The sequence below is a fragment of the Chrysochloris asiatica genome, unplaced genomic scaffold (assembly GCF_000296735.1).
Source record: "Chrysochloris asiatica unplaced genomic scaffold, ChrAsi1.0 scaffold00119, whole genome shotgun sequence".
NCBI lineage: Eukaryota > Metazoa > Chordata > Mammalia > Afrosoricida > Chrysochloridae > Chrysochloris > Chrysochloris asiatica.
This window is the reverse complement of record NW_006408637.1, coordinates 5,193,129-5,206,051: the sequence shown is the minus strand read 5'-3', so window position 1 is coordinate 5,206,051 and position 12,923 is coordinate 5,193,129. Positions and strand designations below refer to the sequence as shown.

At 40.8% G+C, this 12,923-nt stretch overlaps 1 protein-coding gene across 1 annotated transcript in view; it reads right to left on the bottom strand.

The window, feature by feature from the left end:
- The window catches only part of ARID4B (AT rich interactive domain 4B (RBP1-like)), a 180,619-nt gene that overhangs the window by 151,233 nt on the left and 16,463 nt on the right, over positions 1-12,923 (bottom strand). The window contains exons 2-3 of the mRNA XM_006868585.1: positions 9,233-9,343; positions 1,655-1,720 (exon numbers count right to left, since the gene is read on the bottom strand). Coding sequence (XP_006868647.1) covers positions 1,655-1,720; positions 9,233-9,343 — 177 coding nt within the window. The remainder of the gene's footprint in view (positions 1-1,654; positions 1,721-9,232; positions 9,344-12,923) is intronic.

Sequence of the window (12,923 nt, the reverse complement as noted above, 5' to 3'; positions counted from 1 at the left end):
GAAAACTACAAAGCAATCGCCCTTTCTAGCTTTTCTGATTTTCCACAAGTGGATTCCACTCATGGCACCCCAGGTTGTCGGGCTGATTTTTCATTAGCCGATTCCACTCCTGGTGTTCCCGTATGTGTCAGAGTAGAACTGTGCTCCACAGGGTTTTCAGTGCTTACTTTACAAGTAGTTGTCAGGTCTTTCTTATAAACTGCTTCTGGATGGACTAACCCTTCTTACCTCGCTTAATGAACAAAACTTTCATTACATGACTGTAACAAATGACTGGCATTTGTTTACATTTAGTCATGAAGTGGTCCATGGGTTACTGAAACTGTATTGAGATGAAATGACTATGAATTTTTGACATTCATTTCCTCTAAGAAAATATATTATCCAAAGTTTGACACTTTTCTGCCAACTAACAGAAAGCTACAGGGTACATTAGGAAGCAATTCAAAACCTACAGCACCCTCCCCAACCCCAAGCAAAATAAAAGGATCCATACACAAAAGTGATGTTTCAATGATCTTCAAGCAAAAACTTGATCAACTTGTCTATGTCAAAATCAAAATGATCCTAAGTCCTCATCATAGGAAATTTCATAAAAGAAGAAGACCAAACAAAATAAACCAATTTCACAACTATCAAAAACACTGGATGGGTACAATGGGAGGAAAACAACTTAAAGTTGCAAAGTATAATCGCCTTTTCTATCTTTTCTGAGCACTGAACATTTTTTGTGCTCCAGGAAGGCCTGTACAAGACGAACAGGTTAGTCGAGCAGTGAAAAGATGTGTTGATGTGCTTAAGAGGCAAAGATAAAAAACAACAACAACAACAACAAAAAAAAAAAACAAGGCTTGGAGGAGTGTGTAGATTAAGCCGAGGAGGGCACGTGCTTTAATTACAGACTCAGAGCCTAGCTAAACTTTGATTCTGCCATTACTGGCTTTGAGACCTTGACTAAATTATGCGTATTACCTTCTGCTTCTTCTTTTGCAGCGCTATTATGAGGATTACATATTATGTGGAAAACACTCAGTACCGTGCTAGCACATGCTATGCACTATTAAACACCTCCAAATTATCCAAGCCACGCCAAAGTCTGCTGTCAGACATTTACAAGGGCATTAAAATGGACACAAGTGAGTACTCACACATGCTCATTAATAAGAAGCAAAGCAGGACTGATTTCACTGGCCAAAAACAAAAATTTTAATATGAACATTCCATTACATAAAACTGCTTGTTTCCCCTTAAAATATTTCATTTGCCAGTAGTTGCTCCAAAGAGTTTCAAGTTTTATGGTTTAAATTTTATCTTTTTTAGTCATCATGGAACTTTCACCTTTTCATCTCGAGTACATTAACTGTGACACATTTATCCTTCTAGAAATGGAAATATGATGGGACTAAATCAGGTCAGTACACAGCAAACAACAACACTTCTTTGATACTCATTTAATTCCTGGGCACACTACTAGGTTTTACTTTCACATCAAGTTTTATTCAACATTGAATCTACTTTTTCTATAGTCTTTTAGAGAAAATTACTCAGTAAGAAAATAATGAATTTATAAATAAATGTATTACAAATGATAAATGTTATATTAATGTTTCCTAACCAAGCATAAAAATAATAAAGACATTAATAAATGAATTACCTTTAGTGGGCCCTTTATGTGGTCATCCTGAACTTCCACTGTTGAAGAATCATGTCTAAATGTTACCTAGAGATTATAAACTTAATTAGCCAATGCAAAAAGCAAACAATAATTAGCTGAATTACATATTTTAATACGAATCATCTAAACTAATAGTTGCTACTAAAATCCTAATCCCTAAATAGGTGAAATTTATTTATTTAAACACACTACACAAGTTATATCTCACGTTAAGAAAATAACAGCTCCTCATAAACCCTACACAGGGTCACCATGGGTCAGCACCAACTCAACGGCACTTAACAACAAGAACACCAAGTACGAGATTGCTTGTATAATCTCTTTTCCTAAAATCAATGAGGAGAAGGTGGAGATATTAGGTTATTATTAGGCACTCCATCACTTTTTGTGAAGGCTTAGCTTATTAAATAAGTAGCTGTTGTTGTTGGTAAGTGTCATCGAGTCAGTTCCGATTCATAGCAACCCTATGTATGGCTTCCTAGGAGGGGCTGGTGAATTTGAACTGCGGACCTTGCAGCAAACATTTACTGTAGGCTAACTATGTATATCCATCCCTAGAGTCTTGGTGTGGTGCTGTAGGATAAGGATTGGACCACAAGGTGGCAGTTCAAACCCAGCAGTCACTCTTCAGAAACCCTATAGAGGGTTGCTATGAATCAGAGCTGACTTGGTATTAAACAACAACTATGTTTAAGGAGCTCTGATCTGGTAGCGTAGTGGTTACGAATTGGGCTATGAACAGCAAGGTCAGCGTCAGACTGCAAAGCCATTTGAACTGTAAGGTCAGCGGTTCAAGTTCACCAGCTGTTCTTTGGAAACCCCTATACAGGGTCGCTATGGGTCGGAACCGACGAGATGGCACTTAACAACAACAACAACAACAAATACATCCCTGGGTGGTGCAAACAGTCAACCACTCAGTTAATAACTTAACATTTAGTGGTTTGAATCTACATGGGGACATGCGGGTTGTGTGCCGTGGAGTCAATTCCAACTCACAGGGACCCTTACCATCAGATTTCCGAGGCTGTAAATCTTTACAGGAGCAGAAAGCCTCGTCTTTCTCCTATGGAATGATTGGTAGTTTCAAACCTCTGACATTGAGGTTAGTAGCCTGATTTGTAACCACTACACTACCAGAGCCCCTCAAAAGAAAGGTCCAACTAGACCAGGGAAAACAGGCCTCCTGCGGAGTCCTTGCACTGTACAGGACCTTAGGTGGAGTCCTGAGTCCCATCCAGAACCTTCTGAGGTGGGACATTCCCTCTAGAAAGAACAAACAGACCAGCCTGGACCAGCTAGAGTGACAGAAGATACATCTTCAAAGAAAGATCATCAGGAAAAACCTAAAACAAAAATGGCAGTATGACTGGCTACTACAAGAATAAGCAAGTTGTTCACTGGGAAGCCATCAAGGCAAGCAATTAAGTTCCTTCAGGACAAACCCCTCTCTAAGACTGAAACTCAAGGGAACACATGAGCAGGCATGCAAACTTGCTGGCCACCACATTGGTCTACTAGTGAGTGGAACAGGGGGAAAGGCAGCAATGAAGAAATGGGCTGAGTTCAACCACGTTCCATAGACTTCCGCTGACCTGGAGATGAGAGAGAGAAGAGGAAGGGTTGGTTGGTCCAAAGAGTGGTGAGACCTGGGAACTCCTGAGCCCATGGACAAGAGCATAGCCCCAGGGGGTTAAAGCTCAGAGTGAAGCATCCAGCTGATATGAAGTGAGGGGAGATGCACAAGAACACCCAAACTTGCAGATAGTACCCATCTGACCTAGCCTCCATGGCTTGATAATCAGAACTCGACTACAGGAAGATAAAAAAGAAAACAATTTTTGATAAAGGAAACACGTGTAAATTGCTACAATTTGATGACCCTGACCCATACTCAGAGAGGTAGTACCTCAAAATACCAACAGAGGGGGAAGGAGTGTTCACAGCAAATATCAATGCTGTCCCCTCTGTAGACAGGGACAGGTAACCTAAAATGAGGGGGCGATAAAGGCACAAAGTGACTGGGTTTCAAGACGGAGTTTGATTTATTTAAAAGCATGTAGGGGGAAAGTAGAATCCCCATTGAATAATGTTTTCATCTTGTCTAGATGGATCTGGTTAAAAGAGATGGGGATAAGACTCTTATGATTCAATAGTGAGTAACTGTTATCATGACTAATTGCGACAGTCACAACTGTAAAGGCAGAAGTTTTGTAACAAAAATGGGGAGTAGTTAATCTTACAGTCCAGAAACAGAGGACCCCAGAATCATCAAGGAAGAAGAGCACAAGCGGAATGTGGGACCTTATCCAGAGAAGCAGCGACACCAGAGATGGAGGCAGAGATAGGACATGGAGAGAGGGAGCAGCTGAGGACTCTAGACTCATGGAAGGAGAGGGCCTGAGAGCTGGTGGACAGGAGGCAGAATGTGCACTTTAGTTGTGTAAATTATTATATATGCCTGAGTGTTGCTGTTGTTTTAAAAAAAGAGCTAAAATGAATAAAGAGAAATACTTTTAACTGATGGTACATGAAGGGGATTATAATCATTGTAATGAAACAAGGTGCATGATTTGCTGAATATAAAACTGATTATCTGTCCTGTAAACTTTCACTCAATTCGCAATAATTTTTTTTTTTTTTTTTAAGGCCTAGCAACTCTTTCAGAAGAGTCAGTCATTGAAACTCCTAGGGAGCACAGCTCTGTGGACTCTGACAGACACTGATGTTGTGGGACAAAGAGCTCAGCTTGGCCTTCTTTTCTAGTTTCTTAAAAATAATTCTTGGAATTTACAACAATTAAGATGCCTTTATGTGAAAATACAGTAGTTGTCCCATAGGCCTCTAGGTGTACCAGAATGGATTAAACCCTTCGTTAGCAGCAATAAGGTTGGTGGTTCAAATCTCCACAAGCCTGCTTCTGAAAAGTCATAGCTTTAAAAACCCTATGAAATATCTGTACTCTGCATACTTGAGGTGGCTTTGAGTCTAAATCAGTTGGAAGGCCACGAATAGCTACAACAGTAGGAATAACTTCAGGAAGGAAGGGAAGCATGATTGACGGGATAGTGACTAGGTACGCAGTTTGTCACAGCTATTCCCGGATCCCATCGCCTATCCAGACGCAATGAAACCCCAATGAGTGACTATGTAGAAGGGAATAGAGGCATGAGGAAATTCCTTGGAATTGGATGATGCATGTAGAAGGACCTCAAGTCTCTGGAGCATGAAGCTCCAAAGTCCTCACAGAAGCCTCCAGACTTCACTTATGTATCTCTTCAGGCATGTCCTTTGTGTGTTTGCAAAAGACAGCCCTCTTCTAGAAGTGGGTGAGTCACTGCAACGAACGATCAGATCTAAAGGAGAAGTGGTGTGGCACAGTAGGAAAAGCACTGGACTACTAAGCACAAGGTTCAAATCCACCAGCTGTTCCTCAGAAACTCCATACATGGTCGCTCTGAGTCAGATCTGACTCAACAGCAGTTAACATCAACGACAACCAAGGGAGTAACGAGGCCCCTGATTGGAAGTTAGGGGAGCATATGAACTCCCTAATTTGCGCCTTTCGTTTGCCAACACTTTGAGTGGACTTCACACCTGTGAAGTGGTGGGTGCTACAGGGTGTAGTCCTCAGCCTCGCAGTCTTACTTTGGGATTCTGAGGCAACCAGCATGCGTTAACAGTCCTCAGGCTGTCATTAGTTTTTACAAAATCCAAGTATTAGGCTCAAGCACTAAACATTTATTCTCACCACTCATTTGTCTACACAGCTACTGCCATTTTACTGATAAAGACAACAGAGAACAGAATTTGTCTAAGGTCAACGAACTGTTACATGATGAAGCTGAGATACAAGGCCAGTGAAGACCAGAACGTGAACCATGCTGGGTCTCAATACCAGTACCTAATCAAACAAGAGGAAACCTGACAAGAGAAGTAAATTAAAATAAAGAGTTCAAATTTAACATTTAATTAGCTGATAAAAAAGATGACTGTGCATTCAGTACAATAAAATTTGTTATCTCTGTACAAAGTTAAAAGAGTTCTTAAAGAGACTGAACCCAGTAGAACAGTCTTTTAAGTGATAATGAATTTAGGTAATATGCACATAAACCAATTATGACAAAATATGCCCTATATCCACCATACCACTACTGTTACACAAAAGAATTATCACACTTTATTTACATTATGTGTTAAGGTATTGCTTATGCTTTCAGCCACTTAGTTGTTTTTTCCCCCCAGTAACTTTTATTCTGTTTAAGTATAGGTTTACAAAGCAGCTTTTCAGTTTTACACACAACAAATCACACACTTTGTTTCACCTAGATGATTACCATCCCCTCCACGTAACAACAATTCTTTCACTTCCTTCCTGTGGTTCCTACTTCCATTCCACCCTCCTTCCCACCCCTCTGAACCTTGTGCCCAGGTAAATATTGCCCTCTTGAGTGGATAACCATTCCATGGCGAGCAGAACTGTCCCATCTATATACCTCTCCACCACTTGGTTGAAAATTGGGCCACGAAGGTGAACTGTATTCTGGGCCTGAAGAGTGTTTCCCCGCCCCCACCCCACCCCTCGGTCCTTCTGACTAGTAAGTCTGCTCTTTTTTTATATATAATTTTGAGTTTTGTTCCACTGTATCTGGGACGTTCTAATGTGATCCCTTTTCAGAGCAGCTGGTAGTAGTACCTACAGGCACCATCGACTTCTGTTCTCAGGGTTATGAACCACGTAACTCCAGAGTGAACGTACAATGCATGAAAACGGGTGACTAATCCTACAGTGAAATCTGTGAGAGCCAGGACTCCACAGCTCTGCCTTCTTTTTCAGGCTTTCTCAAGATCCCCACCTGAGACAGGTTATAGTCTTACCACTTCTCTAGTGTTCTTTAGAAGTGAAAGGTATTTGAGTTTTCCTTCTCTGACAAGTAGTCATCTTACACAGGTCCTGGCTATCAGAGTTTTTACCGTAATAATAAACTTATTTTTAAATTGCTAACTCTTCCCCACACACACACACCCCCCATTCAAATCCAGTGCCACTAAGTCAATTTCGACTCACAAGAAGCCTTTACAGGTTTTCTGAGACCAAAGTTTTATGGGGTGGACAGCTTCATCTATTTCTCAAGGAGCAGCTAGTGAGTTTGAACCACCAATCTTTCTGATAGCAGCCTAACCAACAGTGTCATCGGGACTTCTTAAACACATTTTTAGAAGTCTTGAAATAAATTAACTTTTAGGTATTCATTATCTACAAATTACAAGTCATTAAGTGGAGTTCTGGTAGCGTAGTGGTTATGAATCCGGCTGCTAACCTCAAGGTCGGCAGTTCGAAACTACCAGCAGTTCCATGGGAGAAAGCTGAGGCTTTCTGCTCCCGTAAATATTTGCAGCCTTGGTAACCCTGTGCAGGATCACGCTGAGTCGTAGCCGACTCCACAGCACATAACAACACCACCAGCACAGTAAGTGTCATTAGTAAGGTGATATGTCACCATGAGTCTCAGTACCATGATGCACTTTGGCAATGAGAAATCATGTTGCCATCCCTGCCCTTTATATGACGAGATCGCACAGAGAGCAATCTCCTCCATGTTGGCATCTGCTACGAGCAGCCAGCCAGCCAGTTAGAAGGGAGTTTCCTCAAGGGTGTGGCCCCTTGATCTAGGTACATTCGGCTTCCTGCATTCAGCTCAACATCATCTCCAGTACTCTTCTCATATTGCCTACATCAGCCTCCACAGTCCATGAGCCAGCAGGCTGTCTGACCTGCTGGTCTTGGATTCATTAGTACCTGCAGCTCCATGACTTAGTAGTAGCCTCTACCCTGACACTGGATCCACTGGCTTGAGACTTGACCAGCCTCCACAACCACATGAGCCGTTTCCTTGAGATAAATTCCTCTCTATATACAAATGCGAACTTGGCTGATTTGGCTTCTCTAAAGAACTCAGCCAGCGTAAGACACAGTTCCGAGGTGTTTGTCGCTTTTCATTAAAAGCAGTACTTCTACTGTCATTTTACGGTTGTTCACTATACAGGGATGCACAGCTGAGGTGCAGGGGGGAGCTAAAATCTAGCCTGTACTTCATGGGCTGAGACACAGGTCCTAGAATGATGCTGCATCTGCCTAAAGAGGGCACCTTTTTTCTAACTGTATCCCAGCTCAGCCAATGAGGGAGGCTCTCTACCAGAAGGAAGGGCTTTTATCTTATTCATACAAATGTGTACATCTGAAAGAAGTAGCCAGCCAGAAGGAGTGAGAAATCTGATAACAAGTTTCTTTCCATCTCTAAGATAACCAAAAACAAAACAAAATCCTAAGGAAATGCCACCATAAGAGTGTTTGTACTATCAACATACAAAGGAAGAAATCCTGTGGAATCTAAGACAGGTGGGGCCAAACTAACATTTCTGGGCTTACGGTCAATTTAAAGGCTTTTCCAAAATGATTCTAACACAGAATACGAATGAGAATCACTTAAGAAGCATTTTCCAACATACAAATGTATCAGGGAAGAACCCACACAGCTAGGCAGAGAAAAAGCTCCAGAAGAGACTGTGATACTTTCCACCAAAAGAAGAATAGCTTGTGTTGCTGCTAAATGACATTGAGTCGGTTCTGACCCATAGTGACCCTGTATATAGGGTTTCTAAGGAGTGACTGGTAAGCTTGAACCACCAACTTTGTGGTTCAAACCAACTTTGCAGGACAACGCATTAACCCACAGCACCACATAATAGCTTTGCAGCCTACTGAATCGACAATATTCAACCCAGCGTTCTACAGCATACTGCCTAGTCTAGATTACAAACCCCTCCCTGGAGGGTAGAAGTCAGGTCCTCCACACTCTAACATACCCTCTGCTTCCTATCGACAGAGGACCCTACACAGGATATGTCAAATGTAAGTTTTCACAAATAAAGTTCACCTGTTTTCTATTTTTTAGCACTGGCAATTTATTTAAGTGTAAACAGTTAGACTTCTTCTTCTGAGACAAAAATTAAGTACTACAAATATTTTTTGAGATTGGCAGAGAATACAAAATCAATAGCCAGATTTGCCGTGTTTCAATCTATCTAGAAGGCCATCAACTGTAAATCACATTTCAATTTCATGGTTCAAATTAAGGGAGAAAGTGAGTTTAAAAGTTGTGAAACTACAGTAGTTCAAATTCTGCCAATAACCATAGTACTTTGGAGAAATTAATAATCCTGTAAGAGTTTATTTATGTTAGTAACATTAGGAAACTAAACTATATGATTTCTAAGGGTCTTTACAATTCTGACAGAATAAAAAGTCTAATACTATAAACAACCTTATGACTTACAATGAAATTACATTTAAAATAACAACTGTGATAATCTAGTTTTATTTAACTGAAATGTTTTAAAATCACCAATAACACATTATTTTGAGGGTTTCTTTTTTATGATCATTAATTCTACAAATGGGATATGCAGAAAAACAATCCTTAGATACACTAGCCAAGTGAGCATTTAAATACTGAATAATGTGCATATAATTTATAGTATCTATAAATACTGTACCTTGACTTTGACAAGTCTTTTTGCTGTCTTGATCTTGGCTTCACAGAAGGCTCCTCTGTATTTAGCACTGACATCAGTACCCACTGTCAAATAGGGAGGCTCATCAAGGGCCTAAAACACAAAGAATACAAATACAGTTAGATTTAAATTCTCCAATTCCTTCCCACAATCAGACCTCAGGTGTAATCTACTATAGTCCCAAGTATGAGAGACGAAGTTTGGCCATCTTGGCCTCCAAGGAGCACTCTGGCTGCACTTTTTCCAAAATGGATCTACTGGTTCTTTTGGCAGCCCATGGCACTTTCAATATTCTCCTCCCTAACTGGATTATGGATAAATTTTGACTCACCCTGGTATTTTTCCAAATATCTTCACAAATGGATCAAAATGTAACATCATGATAAATGGAGAAAAGATTAAAGTTGTCAAAAAGTTCAGTTTAGTTGGATCCACAATCAGCACTCATAGAAGCAGCAGTCAAAATTCAAACAACATATTACACTGGGTAAATCTGCTACAAAAGATCTCTTTAAAATTTCAAAGAACAAAGATGTCACTTTGAGGGCACAAGTGTACCTGACCCAAATCATGGTATTTTCAATCATTTCATATGTACGTAAAATCTGAACAATGAAAAGACCAAAGAGGAATTGAACTGAGTGTGCATTTCAATTGGCCAAGAATACAGAATGTTCCTTAGAGAGCCAGAAGAACAAACAAATCTGTCTTGGAGGAAGTACAGGGACAGATCTTCCGTAAAGACTACAAATTTGGCAACACTATGTATATAGTTCTACTGTCCTATAGAGTCATTATGAGTCAGATTCAACTCAGCAGCAAACAGCACCAGCACCGTTACCCATCCAGGGCATGGTACTACAAGAAATTCATCTCTTATCTGAAGGAATCCTGTCTAGGAAAGTAGAGGGTAAAGATCCTCAACAAGATAAACTGACACCATGGCTGCAACAATGACCTCAAATAGACCTACTATTTTGAGGATGGCACAGGGCAGGGAAACAAGTTGGAGCCAACTCAACAACATGTAACAACAAATCTCAAGGCATTTTAATAAAATAGCTTACATAAGATTGTTCATCACTAGTCGCCAGTTAAAAAAAAAAATTATAACAATCAGATGAGTTACTCAGTTGTGTATAAATCTAGGGCGCCCACATGGGGATCATTTTCAGAATTACAAAATCAGATCTACCCTACTGCCTATTGTGACCAGACCCGCCTTGACACCACTGAAGTTCTCTCTCTGAAGAGCCTCTGATGTTCACTTTGGATCAAGAAAAACATGCTAAAGGGAGAAGAGCAGAGAGCAGGACCCTACCCATGGAAGCAGTGATGCCTGAAATGGAGCCAGAGATGATGACATGGAGTGATGGAGCAGCTGGAGACTTTAGATCCAGAAAGGGAGAGCCACTGTGTGAAGAAGACCTGGCGGGGTACAGGGGAAGGATTGCATGGAGGGGATTGTAACCATGGCAATGAGATGATATATGATAGAATGAATGTAAACTAATGTTCTCCCATATAAATTATCATATAATTCACAATAAAACATTTAAGGAGAGAAAAAAAAAAAGAATTCTAAAAAAACAACAACATGCTTATGACATTCCCTCCCATAAGCATTCCAAGATCTAGAGAAAAGTTTATAAAGCCCTTAAAAGATTCTACAAAGCCCTTACAAGTCTATTTTCCCCAAGAAAATGTTGAAGATAGAATCACTAGGCCATAGCAACCTAGGTGAAATAATAAATCCCAGGTGATGGAAGGCGGTTCATTGGACATACAAAAATACTGAAACTTTTATTCGCTCATCTTGAAATTAAGAAAAAGCTCCATGTCACTAATAAATACATATTTATTACATTGATCTATGACATGAGTCATACACCCTGTGTACACGTACCAGCGGCCGCTGCACAACTGACTCTGGTGCCGTCAACTAACCAGCCATTCATGTTCAGCACAGTGTGTGAGATGGAGTTCTGCATGTAACAGTACTCTTGCTTACATGCTTTTATGGACTATCATCTAAAATAAAACCAGTGGTTCTCAAAGTATCTCTCAAGACCAACAATACCAGAAGCATCTCAATAGCTGTTAGAAATGCAAATTTGCAGGCCCCAGCCCAGAACTCTAAATTCAGAAACTCTAGGAGAAGAACCCTGATAAGCTCTGAGCTGTTGATCTCAAGATCAGTGGTTTAATCCCACCAGCCTCTCCATGGGAGAAAGATGAGGCAGCAGTGTGCTTTCATGAAGATTCAGTATCAGAAACCCTATCAGCCGGAATCCATTCAATGGCAGTTGGTTTAGAGGAGGAATTCAGCAATTTATGTTGTAACAAGCCCTGCAGGAACTCTGAGGGAGCCCAGAGTTTGAGAATCACTGACCAAGAGGCTATTATTTTTCTAGGTTCTAGATATACTCAATAACTAACAGACTCTCCCCCATTTGTTTTCCTGACCCACATTAAGAGATGTTATGGTAAAAAATGGCAAACTGAAAGCCATGTAGGAAATCACGGCTACCATTAAAGACTGAGGAGGGCAATTGGGACAGTTCATTGTCCATGTCAATTTGGCTAGGCTATAGTTCCTACTAGGAGCTCTGGTAGCGCAGTGGTTACAAATCAGGCTGCGGTTCGCAAGGTTAGCAGTTCGAAACTACCAGCTGTTCGACAGGAGAAAGATGGGGCTTTCTGCTCCAAAAGAGATTTACGACCTCAGACAGCCAAAGTGCCCATCAACTGAAGAATGGATACACAAACTGTGGAACATACACACAATGGAATATTATGCTACCTTGAAGATTAACAAGGAAGCGGCAAGCCACCACATAACATGGATGAACCTTGAGGACATTATGCTGAGTGAAATTAGTCAGTCACAAAAAGAGAAATATTGCATAGGACCACTACTGTAAAAGACTAAGAAAAAGAAACCATACTAAAAGGGGGTTAGGGGGAATTCTTTGTTGATTGCTGGGCAGTTGGTGATGGGTGAGGGGAGGGAGGGAAGGTGGAGCACATGGCAGGGATTAGACACAGGAAAGTTTGGGTGCTGGAGAGGGGGGCAATATACAAGGAGGTAGAGGGAAATGGAAGAACAAAGCAGATGGGAGAACAATTAGACAGGTCTCAATGGGCTAAGTGGGACAGAGATAAAGAATGCACAACCTTGAAACTACAGGGCTCTGGGATACAAAGATTGAGTCATGGTTGAAATGGGGAAAAGGGGGGAATAATGTTAAGATGTTTGGCTGTCTTTTGAATCTTGGTTTTCCATGCATTATAAAATAAAATAGACACTGGAGGGGGAGAGAAAGGAATAGTCAGAAACATCATCATAGAAAGCTTGTAAGTCCATCTTCTGCCTATAACTAATTGGAATACCAAAAATTAGGTTACAACGTGCCCAGGGAAGGAGGCTTCCTATGGAGCCTTTGCAATACATAAGACTATAGGTAAAAGCCTGAACCACATCTAGATCTCCAGAGATGGGAAATTCCCACTTGAAAGGACGAGCAGACCAGCCTGGAGCAGCTAGAACAGAAGATACTTCTTGAGAGAAAGACCTACAGGAAAAATAAAAAACAATAGATGCAGATGGACTGTTACTACAAGAACAAACAAGCTGCTTGCCCAAGAAACATCAAGGCAAGTGGTCGGGTCC